The sequence below is a fragment of the Pyxicephalus adspersus genome, chromosome 4, assembly GCF_032062135.1.
Source record: "Pyxicephalus adspersus chromosome 4, UCB_Pads_2.0, whole genome shotgun sequence".
Classification (NCBI taxonomy): domain Eukaryota; kingdom Metazoa; phylum Chordata; class Amphibia; order Anura; family Pyxicephalidae; genus Pyxicephalus; species Pyxicephalus adspersus.
In genome coordinates this window covers 116,757,527-116,776,362 of record NC_092861.1, presented here as the reverse complement: position 1 = coordinate 116,776,362, position 18,836 = coordinate 116,757,527, and the positions used below count along the sequence as shown (strand labels likewise).

The window sequence follows — 18,836 nt, the reverse complement described above, 5'->3', positions numbered from 1 at the left end:
ATTTGTTAGTCATGGTCATGTTATTCTTTAAATCATTTTGGAAAAAAGAACATGAGGGAGCACTCAATCTTGAGAAAAGGTTTGGACCAGGGTAACTCTTATGGAAACCCTCATGAAAAATCCTAGCATTACACCTGTGGAAAAAAAAAAGTTTTAAAGTATACTTACCTTATGTCTGGCTTCTTGAGGAGTGAATGATGTTGCCCTAGTGAGGTCTTCGGACCCCCAGGTGCATGAGAAACACAAATGTGAATTTGCTCCATATATGCCCAGCAATAGAACAATAGACACAAGTCATTTGCCACTTTAGCACTCCGGATCGCAAAGTGCTTGCTTTATAGCAAAACAAACTTTTTATTTTGCAAATACAGCCCCAGATGGGCTCATGACAAAGCAAATCAATAGCCAAAAGTTTGTGGTGTTTTGGAAACAGAGTTTAACCTTCTTGCCAAATTTTTTTCAAGCTTTTGTTGTGTAAAAAAGAGAGATCTGGGCACTGTGACAAATATCCATCAACCCTCAGCAGTGTCATCCACCACCAAGAGCACACTGCTGAGATGACAATTGTATTGATTTTACAGATGTTTCTGTTGTGTAAATCTGCACTATATCAGTAACAACATTACATTCCTGGCTGCATTATCATTATTTAAAGTTGTGCATTTAACTAAACTAATCATTTGTATTATGTTTTTTCTTAAACCAATTTATTCAGAGTTTCTATTGTAAAGATTGCTGTGATTAATAATTTATTTCTATTTTAATTGGGAGGTTCAGCTTTTTTTTTCACTCCAATTCACCCATTGCTCAACCAGGTTTCCGTGTAACCCTTAAGTTCCGCTCGAGGTGTAGGGGTGACATTCTTTCCAATGGTCAGCAATGTTATAGACATTCTTCCCACTGACCACCACACTAATTACTGTGAGTACAGTAATTATAGCAGTACACAGAAAGTGGCTACAATGTGCTGAAGTAGGTCAGCAATACCAAGATGCAAAAATGAAAGAAACTAAAAACTATTTTAGGGGAAGAAAATAAAATAAATGATTTATGATAAACAGTTTACATGTCTATTATTTTTTAAGCATGTTGTTTCTGCAAACTAGATGGAATACCATTTCATCTGTAAGAAGCCATTGGTAAAAACTCTGCTTATTTAGATATGCTGAGGACTAATGCTGTTTCCAGGAGCTGTTCTATCTGTACATACAAGGAAAAAGTGAAAAGAAATTCAAAAAACTATAATCTGTTGGTGCTATATAAATCCTGTTTAATAAGAAATTAAATATGTCAACTTGGTAAAACCTCTACACCCTGAAAAACAAATTCCAGGACCATTGTAATGCTGCAGAGTGTGCATAAAGTTGATGAATGTGGTAAAATGCTGCCATCTAGTGTATAAATATACGTATTACATTGCAATGTTGTGTTTCATGTACAGCATACAAACATCTGATGGACAAGAGTTTCTCTGCTGCATTTACAAGTAGGACATATTGGAATTATGTATCTTTAAACATGCTAAAAGCGTATCCAAATCCTTAAACAAAACTGTTGGATATATCAGCTACACTCACTCCTCTGCTATATGTTTAAATGAGCCATGGTTGCACCCTCGTCTACTCTCCATATGTGCGCTACAACCACATCCTCTGTAACTCTATAGATTGAAAAATAGAGTTTTAAAGTTTATAAAAGGACACCACATTCTCCAGAAGGTTTTCTATTATATATTCAAGAGGTCAGATCTATCTAGTTTAAAATGTTAATTGTTAGCCACTCACTGGCACCACTATTGCTCATGGGGGCAATTTTCATCAGTCATTTGACAAACACTTCGTTGTGTGTTTGCATTGTGGATCTTCCTCCAGCGAGGAAAAGCAACTGCACAGAAAGAAGCCACAGCCAACCTGGAATGGATCTGGTCTAGGATTCAAAACATTTGCTAGCAAAAAGCCAATGGACCAGATCCATTCCAGGTTTGCTGAATCACCCAGCTTCCTAAAGGAAAGTGTATCCTCTCCAGCCATGGAGAGCTTTAATAAACCAGGCCATTTTTGCTCCAGTGATTCTTTGTGATTCTGTAATTCGTCATGCTCCGGTGTCTTCTCTAGTGCTCTATTGATCCATGTGCACCAGTGACTCCCTGCTCCAATTAACCTGTGTACTCCAGTGACCCTGGGCTTTGGCAACCATGTCTGCTTCAGTGACCTCATATAACAGTGACCATTTGTGCCCCAGATGCCTTGATCTCCTGTGGCTGTGTGCTCCAGTAACATTTTGCACCTCAGACCTTGTTCTCTAATGTCATTTTGGTTTTGTGAGCCCCTGTGGTTCAGTGACCCTTTGTGCTTCAGTTACTTCTTTGTGCTCCAGTTACCTTGTACTACCATAACCTACTTCAGTGACCTGTGTGTTCCAGTGACTTTTGTACTTCAGTGACCTTTGTGCACCAGTGACATTGTGCTGACAATATTCTTTTTTGTAAAATGTAATGTAAATTTGCAAAGATTTGTACCAAAAACATTATTTTAGTGTCATATTAAAGAGGACAAAATGTAGAATGTTTAAATTTTGTATAAAACTTCTTTGCTTGGCAGTAGGGGGTGTCCGTTATGCCATGCAGAGCGGTTACTATACGGAGTACGCAGACTGTACACTCAACATAGCAAATAAAAATAGCAGTTTTAAAAACGACCCTTTTCCAAATATTTGGGGGACAACTTGAATTGACCCCTTCTGATCAGTTGACAAATCCTAGCAGATATTAAGTGGTGGTCTGCCATCAAAATTTCAACCTACAGACTGAGCTATACCCAGGATCTTCTTGATAGTTCCAGGTAGGTCTCTAGCAAGGGAACGCTGCCCCATCTGGAAAGCAATGCTTATAACTTCATCAAAACTGATGAAGGTGCCTAATGTTTTTCTGCTTTTTCCTGTCACGTGGAGGCCCCTTTAGGGCCCTGATAATCACTGCAGAGCAAGACGGTACAACCTCACAGAGATGTTCATGCCCTTCTAGTCATTGGTTGTCTTGGATCTGGTCTAGGATTGGATGTCATCACCAACTTTTTACTTGACAAACTCAGAGGTCTAATTTGGGATCCAGCGTTGAGGCTCCTACCTGACCACTGAGGTATCTCAGGTAGATGATTTTAAGTTTGTTGTGGTTGAACTTAAGAGACATCTCTGTACTAGACCAAGAGGTTTCTGCCTCTCTTAGACCAATTTTGGTGGCAGATTAACCCGGGTTCTGGGTGACCGAAGCACAGTTGCACCTCCACCAGCTGAGAAAGGGGTTCAGAAAGATAATTTTGTATTTTTTAATGCGCTGTACTATACCTATCAATGACAGCTATACCTATCAATGACAGCTATGTAGGAGCTCCACCAAATTATCCACCTGTCAATGGCGGGTATAGTAATGTCAAATTTTAAATTTGTCCTAGGTCAAAATATCTCTGATCCAAGTTAGAATTACCTCATTTCCGAACTATCTGATCCCCATTAGCTTAAACAGCTGCAAGAAAGCAAAGTGACAGTGAAAACTGAAATTATTGTTCTTATTCAGCCTTTCTTGACTTCAAATCAAAAAGCAGGCTAAAATAAACAGTTAAGAAATAAAGCAACAAAGTCATATAAAAAGTGACATTTCCAGTCTGACATGCAGGCCAAGGAGATACAAACTCGCAGACATCAAGAAAAATAACAAACACTATTAATTCCAGACTAAACATGTTTCTTCTAGCTGATCTAAACCCTAATGGGATGACATTTAGTTTGCTAAAGCAGTGTGTATCATAAATGTCATTTGTTTTTTATATAATGCTATTTTAACCTTTTTCTGCATCCTTTTATTTTTTTTTTTATTTTTATTTTTTTTTTTGCATCCCAGTGATTTAACCCATTGTAAACCTTTAGACTTTTGACTGCAAAAATATCATCCGGTCTTCCAGTTAACATATACACATTCAAATGTCAGCTGTACATCATTCCTTTGTCTGGCTTCCTGATAGTGACCACAGTGTGCCATGTCTGTGCATTGGATATCATAGTATAGACCAGTGGTCGCCAGAAAAATGTGGTCATTATTTGCAATTTTTATGTCTCATAAATAATAAAACAAAAATATTATTCTAATAAATTCTTATATTCTGAATGACAATTTTCTCTTTTATATTGCACTAAATTCACTAACTGTTCTAGAGACAGAAAAAAGGCAGGCGCAGCGTGACGTCAGTGTAATATTGAGTTGTTTGAGGAAACCGCTGCCGAGCTGTACGCTTCAGTATTGTTTCCACCATTAAAACAGTCATTCCGCTCCACAAACACCAATTCTCATCTTATTGTTTTATTTTATTTCTCAGATGCTCTTATAGCATGTATTTTAGTAAGTATGACCTTAGCTGGGTATTTTCTTTAACTGGTATATTTAATGGCATCAAATAGTTTGACTTTGATAACTATCATTTCTTGTTTGGTCTTAAATTCAAATTAAATAAACCCAGAATGAGTGAGAAAAAGCAAACAAATATTTTGTATTTCTTTAGTAATACCAAAGATAATGCAACTAATGCTAATAGTAACAATAGAAACACTTAGCTGATCAATGAATCAGAGCCTCCACAGTCCTCGTCAGGCACCATTATTTTCCAAATGTATTTTTCTTTTTTAAAAAATTCATATTAATTGTCCACAGAATTTAAAATTATGAATTTAGTAGTCTGTGAGGTCAGAAAGGTTCACGACCGCTGGTATAGAATAACATATTATAATCTTAATCAATGGAGAATGGTGACAACTTCTATTAGTAGACCCATCAGGTATTCTTTTAACAAAAGTTGCAAATTAAAATACATTCAAAATGTTTACTTTATATGAAATTACATTGAAACCTAAAATCACATTATGATATTTAAGCTTACCCATTGAACGACCTGGGTTTGCATCTATTATAAATGTAATCCTAACAATGGTAGCAGTTCAGAAGGGGACCTTCCTATTCTGAGCCACCCTCCTCAAATCACCTAATAGATACGATTTGTATATGTGAATAATATAGTAAGATTTACATTTACCTTTCGCCCATGGCACCTAGGTGAGGATGACATAATGATCTTTCCGGAGAGAGTCTGGTGCAATATTGAGAAGGGAAAATGTTGTAAATATTACACTCTTGCAATGACCTAGAGAAGCCTTTCTTGACCTTTATAACATAGTGGTCAGTAGGAAGAATGCCTCTTACATTGGTGTCAGAGTTAACTGATTTGGGTATGGTAATGGGGCTTGACCAACACAAGTAGACCTTCTATTTTATGGAAGGACCGTTTTAAGCGTCAGGAATCCTCATTATTACCCTTTACATATAATATTAATCCTAATAATATTATAAATTAATAATATTAGTTCCTTTTTAAATTACCCCTTAAATCTATTATTATCATTAGCAAAAGTGCACCTTCTCTGTGTTTTTTTGATTGGCAGAATGTTTTATTTGCCAAGGCCTGCAGAACCCTTGTATTCACCTTATTTAGCCTATACAGATCAGAATATCAACCCCAGGGCATCTTTTACAAAGAAATCAGCTGTAGCACCTGACATATTTCTACCATCACAAGATTGCTATAATACTGACATGACAGGAAGATTGTAGTAGGAAAACTCCAGCATAAATATAACACAATATATATTTATTAAGTGTCAAGCCTAATATGGTATTTTAAAAAAGTGGAGCATCTGTTGTTACATATTCCTAATATTTCTTTCCTTTTAAATCGAGTGGCCTGTTTTCTCCTGGAGTAGAATGAGTTTACATCTGCAGCCAAGCATGAAGAGAATGAAAAGCCAGGAGCACTGGTACAAAATAAAACAGTCAGTACAAGTCAAAACAGGCAGTCCTGATCCAGAATATATTTAACAGACTGGTGATTGGGTGCCTATGAGCTACAACAAGACCATCACATGGGAAAGGGCATCTATCTCCTCCCGTCTATAATAAAATACTGGTTTCTATGAATGTATATGAAGGGCAGCAGAAGGCTACCAGCTGCCATCTATCCCATACTTTAATGTGCCTGGACATGTGTAGTACATTACCACTGAACCTAACCTCAGAAGTTAAGTCACATAAGGATTGACCTACATTTCAAATTGTATTTGCTGCCTTTTATTTCTGCTCTTCTGATTTGCACATTAAGAGATCAAGTTCTTTTTTCAGGCTAGTTTAACAATATTTCATGCCTCGGTTCCTTCTTTGTTGTATATGATAACATTCTGTTTTCAACGTAGGCCTGCCTGGTCAGGGTTGGTCTTGCATGGTGCCAAAACTTGACCATGGCACCTGTGTGATTCTTCTACATCTTCTAACTCCCTGCTTGACTCAATAGCCAAGCAATGAAATACCTAAATGTACTACAGATTTGTCTGGATCCTACAGTGGCTCTGAAGAATTTGTTAAAGCGTTCATCAGTTAAAGCCCTGAATTTGGAGGGCAGAAGAGGCCTGTGCCAGGAGCGTGTGCATATAGATAGGAACTAGCACAAAAAGCACTGATATATTGTGGTGGAAATCAGTCCCTTAAGAGATTGTGTTGCTAGTTAAATTATTAACATATAGTGAAAAAATGGCCGATAATCATAGACATGTAAACAGTAGCCACCCAGCTTGCAGTTTAAAATTCAAGCAACCCTATTGACCAGACCAGGCAGGCAGTGCAATACCACTGGTGGGCATACCGTCATACCATGATATACTGCAAAACTGGTATACAACTGAAACCCTACATAGGGATTGAACAAGTAAAATTCAAGATATTGAATTAAATTATTCTGGGGGGCTGAAATAGGCATCCAGTCATTAGGTGAATATCATATACCTATATATACTCGAATATAAATCAAGATTTTTTTTAAATACCATTAGAAATAGAATCTCAGTTTATACCTGGGTCACACCAGTTGATGGCACCATGTGATCTTGTTGCCTGAGACAACAAGACACATTCTAGTTTTTGGGGATCAAGCGACCCATCATAGCCTACACAAAAGTACAAAATACTTTAACCTGTAAAAAGAGGGAAAAAGGAATGCAGTATGAGCCCATGTGATTTTATTTTTTTTCTCTTTTAAATAAATATCATACACCATGGATGTAATTATTTTATTATTAATAATAATAACAATAATAATATTATTAATATTAATAAACAGGATTTATATAGCTAACTTTATGGTCATTCATTTACTTCTGGAGCATGCTGTGCTTTGATATGCAAACAGAAACAACTGCAGAGTTTGTCTTGGTCATTAAAGAGTTACAAGAGGTTGCTGAACAACTCAGCCCTTAAGATCACCCACAACCTCAGCTGTGTTTACCAAAAGATTTCTTCTGCAAGTCATGCAAACCACCCTCCTCCCCTCATCAAGCCTCCGTCCTGCACACGAGCGAGCAGGATATCCCACATTCGTATCTAGGAGTCGTCCGTATGTTGGATGTCCTTAACTCAGGGACTACCTGTACAGCTTTGAATCCAATTGACCTATTGGATTAGGGAGGAAGTTTTTTCCTCTGTCTGCCCTCTCAAATTTAATCTGGTTTCCTCTGGATCGACTATGTCTATGGGGTTTAATCTGGGATATGTTTATTTCCCCAATGGTTGAATTTGATGGACTCCTTTTGCAGCCTGACTAACTATGTGGGAAATGACGGCTGCATTTTGTGCCCTAGGTTTATACTCAAGTGAAGACGTTTTCTTTTTGTAAAAAAAATAAGTACCTGTGTTTATTTTTGGAAAGGTTTATATTTGAGTATATACATATATTAATTAATTTACATCCTGATATCTTTTTTACACAACATTAAAAGAAATGTACATTAGATAATATTACCTTGCGATTCTGCGAGTCCCACTCTATCAATACAACAGAGTCTTCCTTTTCTCTTGTTCTCCTTAACATAGAGAGATGAGGTTGCAGAAAGTACAGGAAGTTTTTAGATACAAGAAAACACTTTCAATTATCAGACCAAATGGTGCAAAATAAAAATATTTATTGATAGGAATTTGTATTGCTAATGCTGTTTTGTTCCAGAAGAAAAATAACTAAAACTCCCTGGAAAAAGAATAGGGGACATGCCTATCAATCCTCTAGAATCAAATATTCCTAATATCCTTTAATTTTAGTAGCATGATGTGAGTCTTTGTGATTTCTAGTAATTGCTTTGCATCCATACCAGCCTTATATTTTTATAAATGATTCCTTCAGATTGTCAATATTTTGCAGATCATATTTTTGCAATAAATGAATGTAAGTCACTAAAATTGTCCTCCTTGTATATTCTACATATATACATATAAATAATGGGTGTGATTGGAATACAGAAAAAAAAACTCGTGTAATTTCTATTAAATACAAGTGACTGTCATACAAAGGCACATCTACTTTAACAGAATTGAAGAGAGAAATGACCTTTACCAACACAAAAAATATGATGTAGTAAAAGGGACATTTTTTTCACTTGACCTTTACACAATTTAGTGCCATGCCATAATATGAAATAAATATGATCTGACAGATTTGATGAAATCCAAAGCAGACAGAAAATGATTGCGTGGAAAGAGATGTGTTAAAATATGAAACCAAAAAACTAGACTTGGCAGAGAATTGCCTTTCCTCGGTTATGCAATGGCCTTAACAAGTGTATTCAACAAAAACCCCATTATATCCACACCGCTAGAAATGTGTTGTGTTCAATATGTTCACTATGTTTAATGTCTCCTCTTCTACCTTAGTGCTTGCTCTTAACAAGAGATCAGGGGTTTCTCTTCATGCAGTGCCTAATTACTGTTAGTATATAAACATGTATGATGTCTGGAATACAATTTGTGACAATTTAGTAAAAGGCAAATAAAATACTCATTATAAACTACTTCTGTTACTTTTTTGTGTAGAAAAAGCGTCTGATTTATTAAAGCTCCTCAAGGCTGGAAAAGATATTTTATTATGGGAGAACCTGGGTGATCTAACAAAACAAGAATGGATTTTTTTAAAATCATTTGCGATTATTTGGCAAACATTTCCAACCCTGGACCAAATCCTTTAAGGATTTGCTGGATCAGCCAGGTTCTCCTATGATAGTCTACCTTCTCCTGTCTAGGGGAGCTTTAATAAATCAGGCCCCATGTGATGGTTCGACATAGAACGAAGAAAAATAAAACAATGGATACCTCACCCTTCACCTTACCTAACTTAGATATTTTTTATCTTAAAATTTAATTTAGTGTAACCCTTTAGTCCCAGATCCCACAAAAGCAGGCATTCGGTTGAATATTGACCAATTTTACAATTTTCCAATATAATCCCAGGCACATTTAGTCTCAGGTGTGGTTCTTCTTGAATATTAAAGTGATGGGTGCCATGATACTTGAGGTGTGTATCAAGATATCCCAAAGTATGCGTGGTCTCAAACACCAGGATAGAGTTTATTCTTCTGAATCTCTTACTCCTATTGGATATGCATGCCAAAAAATTAAAATATACAGTCCAGTTTTGGGCACAGGTTCACAAAAAGGATATTGTGGAACCAAAGAGAGACCAGAGAAAGGCAAATAAACTAAAAACAGAAATGGAAGAGCTCAGCCATGAGGAGAGATTAGACTAACTGAATATATTTTCATTTAGGAAGAGGTGTTAAACAGACAATGTGATCACCCTAAACAAATATATAAATGGTCCGGGTATACTTAGTGCAAACGTTTTCACTTTAAGGTCATTGCAAAGGACAAGAGACCCTGTATCTTGAGGAAAAGAGATTTATATCCACATATGAAAGGACTTCTTAATGGTCATGAAACATACATAACACTATATCTTATAAATCCCCCCGGAAGATAGCAGAGCCCTGCCTTACCTCTGCCTGCTGTACGTCTATAGGGATGCTGGGGATGTCTTTCAGTGTGTGAGAAGGCGCGTGTAACAGTGGGGAGTGGGGAGGGAGGCAGAGAGGGTGGGAGGGCAGTCTGAGGTGAGCAGTGCTGGGAACTAGGTCAGTTCAGGTTTGGTGTCAGAGTTCAATTACCGAGATACCTACAGATTAGCAGTTCATTTTCTTGTACAACACGTCATTCTCCAAGATGAACTGTAGCTTTCCTGTCACTAAAGTATTGTAGTGCAGTGTCTGTGCAACGCTCTGCTATTCAACGTTTCATTAGCTTCAGTCACTTCTGTGTCATACTCGGGATATATATAAATAAATATATGTTTAGTGTTTTTATTGTTGGTAGATCATATTGACTTGGTCATTTTAAAAGTAGCTTGCAAGCCAAAAAAGCGTGGGCACCCCTGATCTACAGCAATTGTCAGAGAAAGAACAATCAATGTTTAAAGATCCCTCCTATAGAGATATAGTAAGACTGACTGCAACCCACAGCTTCCAACAGATCACACAAAACACAAAAAAAAAAAAATATGACAAAATACTTTATCCCTGCACTAATTTAGAAGAAGGAGGTACACTGTGAAGAAGTGAGTTAGGAGGCATTTCTCCCTGGACTACTTTCTGCTCCCAGTGATGGTTGATTGGTGTGTTAGGAGCTATCCTCCAACAATCTGACGAACCTCTGATAATCTATGAAACCATATAGAGGAGAGTAGTGTCCACCATTTCCCTTTCTTCTGCCTCCATTGCACCCCTTGTGTTGTTCCTTTCATTTGCCTCCATTGTTCTTTCCCAGTACTGAGCCGCTTATCCATGTCCAAATCAATGGTTTGCCAATGTCATTATATATATCCATGGCCTCACTAACCCCTGAATGCATACAACATCAGAATACAGCAAAGACTATAAAATAGTACACACATACTCATTGGGTCTGATGTATTAAAGCTCCACAAGGCTGGAAAGGTTACAGTTTCATCAGTTACACTGGATGATCCAGTAAACCTGGAGCGGATTTCCAAAAAGTCACTTGCTATTTGCTAGCAACTGTTTTGAATTCTGGACCAGATTCATTCCATCTTTACTGATGAAAGTGTATCCTCGTCAGCCTTGGAGAGCTTTAATAAATCAGGCCAATTTTGTACCAGTTCTGAAAAAAAAGTTAACTTTAGGTGTTAAAAGTAGGATAAGTGTTAATTCTTACATGAAGTACATCCAGACAATTTTGTTTTTTGTTTTTCTTTACATTAGGGGGTGAGGGGAATAAATGTCTGTCCGAATATATTAAAACCCCTCCAACGTTACCCAAAACAAAACATTTTGGCAGGGGTCATGTTTTAAATTTGCATTTATCACAATGTGGATTTAAATTAATTCACAATTACGGATTTCAATTTTATTTTGGTTTCATAACACATTAAATACCTAAATTATAGCTCTGTTGCTTATCATTAGATGTTAGATATACATATATATGTAAAACGTAAAAGAAAAAAATGAAATAAGCTGTGTATTAAACCATGAACTTTAGTGTTTTGATAATCCAAGGACAGTTGGCAAATACCCTTTGTTTGGTATTTACTATGCCTTGATACAATGAAAGGAATCTAAACACAACTGCATTTTTTATATCAAAATGAGGAAATGTAAAAGAATTGAAAATTGAGAAAAACTGATCAAAAATTAAAAAAAAGATCCACTAAAAAATAATAACATTGTACAAATATATTTAACTTTCATTAAAGATTATTTTATGGGGCTTCTGAATCCCATCCATGATTCCATTGGTGCCTTCACTTGTGCATTTGGTTTACAGTTAATCCGTTGACTTGGATCTGTCCTTTTTGTAAGCAGAAAAGAGCTTCTTTAAGTTGCTTTTGCATTCCCATTAACTTGTATAGGGACAAAAGCAGTTTTAATGTAAACAAAATCCGAGAGCTACTAGTGCACATGGAAAAACAAATGTACACTAGTAACTTAACACAGTGCACCACAATGCATAGATGGTACATTTTACTGCATGGTATCACAAGGCAATAGTGTGAATGCACCCTTCATGTATATATATATATATATATATATATAAAATATACACACACAAATACAGGTAATCGTTTTTCACATCCTTATGTGCTTACAACTTCAGTAGCTGAGAACAAGAACTTATCTGTATGCACTACTTCTCTTATAAGGCTTCTGTGATCTACTTGGAGCTGTACCATGCATGACAAACAGTCACAATCAGCTTAGGGAGATTCTTAAAGTTATACTGTTTGCACTCCATTTCTATTCATACCTGTGCACCTCAGGGTTTGGCCCCAATGTGCTTCTTCTGCATTTAGCTTCCCTATTCTCTGTGATTTCATTCTAAATGGTAATTAGCTTTCTGCCTGATTATCAAGTTCAGCCTGGGCACCTTTTTGTTAAAATTTTGTTCTAATTTTCTCAACCCATTGTTTACTGAATCTTTGTTTTTGGATCTATGTGTGTCTTTTCTGTTTGGTCAGCCAGTCCATGTCCTTGATAAACCTAACCTTGTATTCGTTGTTCTGTAGAACTGGAGTGCTATAGGCAGATAAATGTGATTATATAGATAAGTACATTGAAACTGCAATACTCTTCTTGGATGTTTGACTAGATGGCAGGCATTGCTGCTTGCTGTGGATATATCTTGTTTGCACAGTTTTCTGGCACCACTTGGCTTGGATTTCCACATTCACTAGATCTAGATTCCACAGGTTCCAATATTGACTTTGTGTATGTCATGGAAAGTTTTAATAAATCAGGCCCATTGTATGTAGGGATATAGCTAAATGAATAGGAGCTGAGCTCCTAGCAGTTGCCCTGTAAGAAGCTGGATGAGGAGGTCACACAGAGAGCATTAAAAGTGTTTTTACAGGAATGAAAAAAAAAGAAAAAAAAGTTCCGACATGCCTGTGAGGGTAAGAAAGGTATAGGGTAATGCCAATGGATGGGAAACTATTTTTTTCAAAATAACAAAACATTAAAAGGCAATAATGAAATTAATTATTTTTATTTTAACATTTTAACATTAAAATAAACTCTAGTACAACAGTTCCTGTTCTATAGCATTTTATATATTGAAATTTGTAATTATTGCAAACATTTCATAGACAATAATGCTGATGTTGCAGTTGGTGCATATTATATTGCATTAAAATTTAGTTGCAAAAACAAAATACTGAAATACACAGTAGAAATGACTACCACATTGGCTCAGCAAAGTTTGAGGCAAAAATGGATTTTGTGGCTCTAATTCATACATATAATAATTTTGCCACCGGTTTTCATCTTAAAAATTGGCACCTACCATTGTATCGTTCCTGTTCTATTAATAACATTGGCAAAGTCACATTATTACCAGTCTGGTCATTGTGCACAATATGTTACATACATTATACATTGCCAATTAGGTTTTCTTTTGAATAGAATGGCCCTGTGTGGTATTTATTACTATCTGGGTATTTACTTGTTAATGTAACATCTTCTCACAGAATTGTGGATGCAGGAAAACTTCATAGTTTCTTTGGTTACCAATTTTTTTTATACCAATCACAGTAACATAACTGAGTTGTTCCAGAACAGTGTTTCCCAACTGTTCTTAAGTCATGGCAAATATTTTACATTGGAAAAATCCCACAGAACACCACTAAACAACAATGTCACATAGACAGGGTATATAGCTACCTGCTGCCATCTAGTGGAAGAGTATTTCTTTGTTCTGCCTATCACTATACATCACTGGTATAGACAAATGAAGACAATTTTTTTTGCAGTAAATAATAATTTTCAGGCCAGTTAACTGAAATTGGATAATTTCCCACGGTACACCTGAAGATCTCTCACGGCACTAGTGTGCAAATTGCAAATCACTGTTCCAGATTATACCTACACCAAGACAGCAGTTATGCTGCTAATGAGCCAGGGCCATCATTGGGAACCTCCTGCCCCCCCCCCCCCCAAGCTCTAAAAGTTCCAGCATTGCAAAACTTCTTTGATCAGGGCCCAGTACAGAAGTACCCCTTGTCTCCCATGGTGGCCCTGTGATGACCTATCATGAGTTCTGTGTCTGCTGCTAATTAAAAGTAATCTATGAGATCGGAATTCAAAGTAGTAGAGCAAACCAATCTTCACAAATTACGAATATTTCTATTATGTTACTGTATGTTAAAAAAAGTGTTCATTGAATAAGATGGAAGTCCCAGAGGTGGAATAACCTTGGAGAGCTTTATTAAATCAGGCTCCATGTGTCATTCCGGAGTGTGTCATATACAACACAGTGTATGGAGTGTGGCGGTCTTGAATATGTCCGATACAGCTCAGTGTGTGTATATCACATATTGTAACATGTACTGGTGGGACATTTCAAATACACAGCTATAACTGGTACACTTTTTCTAGTATTATAATAAACAGAGTGATCTCATTCGCACTTTAAACTAGGTTAGTGACCAAATGCACAAACTAATAAGCTTTCCATGTGCATTGCTTTAAATTCTGCCTGAATCTGCAAAGTGAATCCTGTGGAATTTTTCTAGGTAATTTTTTGCTTTTGCTGGCAATAAACAATAGTGACAATTGCACAACAAAATGAAAGATTACCTGTAAAAACTTAATGTCATTAGGAGAAATCCTTGGTTGGCCACCCAAGAGGCACAACCCATTCCCATTCTTTAAATCAGTTAACTCATACACAGGGGATTGTTCATGACTATTGTTTGCTGCCATTTTGTTGTCTTTTAATAGACCTATAGAATAGACTTGAAAAGTTGTCCTTTGTTTTCAAAAAAGCTAACAACTGAGCAAACAGTAGTGTTTATATTAAATTTTCAGCACACTTTGCACCCCAATAAACTAAGCTCATACCCTAAACATGTCCTATTCTCACCTGCCAATTCTCTGATAAGTGTTATTCATTGTCGGCTGATAGCAGACCAATCTTTTCTTGCCAGGAGCCTTAAAGTGTATCTAAAACCCAAGAAGAAACAGTCTGATGTATTAGGATTTCATTTAAGGTTACAAAAGTGACAAGGACATTGCATTTCTAGTAGTAGATTTTGTCCACAATTGCTCTAAATGTTGTTAGCAGGAAACTGTAGCTGTAATATATTAAATGATATATTGTGATCAGTTATCCTTTATTTTTTTTCCTCTAGCTTCTCTCAGACAAAGATTTTCCCACTTTCTGCACATGCACTCCTAATGTGGACCTTGTTAAATTACACTATTTTCTAAATAGGCAACTTTTTATATGAATAAATTCATATTGCAGCTATTGACTCCTATATTTGGCTTGCTATTGTGCTTCTCAATCTATTCTTTGTTTGTGCTACACATTTGTAGATTCAGTAGCGTGTAATTTGGATATTGACCACAAAGTACCTGTAATCTAAGTCTCATACTCTCTACTTTTATCATTACTGTTGCTGCATGATGTATAACAAGATAGTAACACTGTCACTATCACCACTGATCTACCAGTTCATAATGCTGTCCAGTATTGTTAAGGAAGAATAATATAAAACCTAACAAGGCTTTATAGGGATTGGGTTGGCCATCATTGTGCATAATCATGACCTTTAAAAAAAAAAAAAAAAAAAAAGCATCGTAAAGCTGAACTCTGGTTTAAAGCATACTTTGCATAATGTTAACACATCTCTAAACACTATTAAACCAGTTTTTAAATGATGCTGACCAGTGGAGGACATAACCAACAGTGCGAATCCTGTGCAGAACTGACTTTGAGGCCCTGTTGGCTCACTGGGGTTTGCACCTTCCTATGTCCGCCTCTGGCTCTGATATCATAACCACAGTAACAAAGTCACTAAAACTGAGTCTTTTTCTTTTTTTTCAGTGCCACTTTTTCAAACTTAAATTTTCATTGTGCAATGGGAATTATAATACTTAGTTTTCAGCATTATATACAAACTAATTCAACATCATTTAGCCTGGAATGGTGGACAGGACAAAAAAGAAGTCTTACATGCCCATGTCTTCCGACAAGACCGGAGGGTTGGCACCATCACAATGCTGATTGTAAACATAAAACCACAAAGGGCCCATTGATCCTAAACCGGTCTTGCATAACAGAACAAAGGTAAATGTAATGCAGGACATGATATTCATGAAAGATAACTTCTATTTCTGTCCAGAGTTCAGCTTTAATGACATTGCTCAAAGTTATATACTGTGTTGTGTTATTGTGGTAATACCGTAACTAAAAATGTGCTAAATTGTGTGCCTTGTTTGTGTGCAGATGGCAGGCTCACTTTAAATACCCAACATTAAAAAATTCTTTACCCCATCAAAATAGCATCTCATAATGTAAAAATTTTACATTTGTAATGTATGATTTTTACTAAAAAGGGTTCCTAGAAAACTACATTACATCAAACAAAACTTTTTGACTTGTACATCCACAAAGAGGAAGGTCACATCATGGGTTGACTGACTAGGAGAACACATACATATAGAGCTAAGTGTTACTGTAATTATTAATCATTCCTTAGAAAATCCTGTTAAAGCAATGAACAGCCAATGTTATTCTTTCCAAATTTTGCAGAACACGTATGTAATTAGCGGTTTGATAACAGAAATATTACAATAATGTATTTTTTTTTCTATTGCACTAGTAAAGTTGTTTTATCAGCATTAGCCATGATGTTTTTTAATACTGTCCTTGAATGAGAGTTATTCGTAATTTTACTGCATTATATACAAATAATAAAACCAATCATCTCCTTCATAAAAGTACAGTTATATTTTACACAGCAAACAAGTATAATATGTGCTCACCTAAAAATGAATCATTCAAAATACAAAAGAAAGGTACAACTTAATCTTGTACTAGCAGCGTCTTAGCACGGTTTTGATTTTTTTTAAAGAGAACCAGTCACTAATAAGTAATGCATACAAATATATTGCTTTTTATTCAATTGTTTTGCTACAATGAATAATGATGATGCCTCAACTTTCTTAGATATTCTGAAACTGTTCTCCTCTGCAAGCTGTGCAGAACCATTTTTCCTAATAATCTACAGTGGGATGAATCTTTATTACCAAGCGTGCCTCCACCCTCAATGTTAGGTGTGTTCTTGGATGAATGCCCAAGTTACATTTTAAGTCAGAAGTTTACGGGAACCTTGCCCTTATTGCACAAGCACTTTCGTCACATAGGATAAAGATATGCTGAAACATGTGAGCATCACTAAATCACTAAAATCTAATTATTACTTTCCTTTCGCAAAAATACCCAAACAAGTTGCTGTAAATGGGATATCTAAAAAATTGATGGTCACTTCCAAGGGGCAAACTCTGATGGGCCCCAGCACATTACATCCCCCCCACCCTCCATTGTAGTGGTCCCCATGGCCATGCACCAGAGGGCATATAACAACGCATCCACCCTAAGTCCCTTTCCACTTCCCCAAGAAGTTGCCCAGACACATTGACAAAGGATAAAACTTTAATGAAGAGTTAATTAAAGATAAAAAAGCTGCACGGCTATGATTTAAAAGGGTCTAGAAAATCATAAAACACAAAATCTATTGTGAAACAGTGAGTCATTCCTAAAAGTCGTACCAAGTTACGAGATGTAAAATGTCACTGAAATTCATTTTTGGGGCATTTTTCCTGGTGATTTTAGCACAGTCCCTTATGACCATTGTGAACAAATGCCATCCCTTCCCTCACATTGTTATTAGCATAATGTTTTTCTTAATAAGCATATTCTTTTATTTAAAACTAAAAAAAAACAGGTTCTCTTTAAGCTCTGCTAAAGCAGAAAAACAGTGTCTCAGTCAATTTGACATTTAGGTATTGATAAAACAAAGACAAAAGTAACTTTACAGAAGAGTTAAATGTGAAATATGTTATAGATTGTGTAACAGTTCAAATTATTAATATACAGTAAACATTCGCCCAAATTGTAAAAAAAAAAAAAAAAGTTAAAAAATTGCCAAACTGCTTTCTTTTCATTATCAGTAGTTACAGAAAGTTCTTATTTCTGGTGTAAACGGCATTCTAATGAAATAAATACATTTATAAATAGTTAACAAATCAAACACTATTCACCGAACAAATAAATAACTTGTGATTCACCCCTTCGAAACAATTGTGTGAGATGTGCTTATTGCTATATCAATATCATAATGTCGATTCATGGAAATATTTAGAGCACCATGTCATAGGAGATTGGAAAGTGTAGCTCTATTATACAATACATCTATCCAACCTGTTTTTAGCATCTTCCACAAGAAAACACAAATGGCCTCAATATTAAGAATAGGAAGGAATGAAAGTGCCTATGTTGCTCATAACAACCAATCAGATGTCGTATTTCATTTTCTATACTACACTAGAAAAATAACAGCGTGACTCCAACCGGTTGCTATTGCAACGTCACCATTCTCCTCCTCTTCAATGCATGAGGCACATAAAGTCGTAATTCAAGTGCACCTTAAAACAAGAAAGTTATATTTAAAAATCTCTAACATAACAAGTTTTACATTCATTTTAGGTGTTCACGACCTCACTGTCTTTAATATATTTACAAAATTGTTTCTAATTTTTAATAAAGTGTCGGTAAAATCAATCCAAAACGTCATACTGCCGCATTATTACATATTATACCCAGGACATCAATGTACTTATTTAGATAAAATTAGCTTTTCTTCTCCACCGAGCTGAAGAACCATTCTGTAAATTTTTGAAGCTGGGCTGAAGCCGTCTGGGATTCTTCCTGGAGCCTTATGTTATGTTGACGCAAATGATGTACTTCAGCCTGTAACATTGCCTTGTGTTCTTTTTCCTGTGAAGAACCAATGGGAAGTGTAAGAAGTAAAAACAAACTATGTTTCAGCAGTACAAGCAACAGTTTTATA

The 18,836-nt window shown here is 36.0% G+C and overlaps 1 protein-coding gene across 1 annotated transcript in view; it reads right to left on the bottom strand.

Moving 5' to 3' along the window:
* Positions 1 to 12,951: 12,951 nt before the first annotated feature.
* SIPA1L2 (signal induced proliferation associated 1 like 2) overlaps positions 12,952 to 18,836 on the bottom strand; it is a 124,605-nt gene continuing 118,720 nt past the window's right edge. Inside the window, exon 20 of the mRNA XM_072410258.1 lies at positions 12,952 to 18,763. Within this exon, the coding sequence (XP_072266359.1) occupies positions 18,617 to 18,763 (147 nt within the window). The 3' untranslated portion in view covers positions 12,952 to 18,616. The remainder of the gene's footprint in view (positions 18,764 to 18,836) is intronic.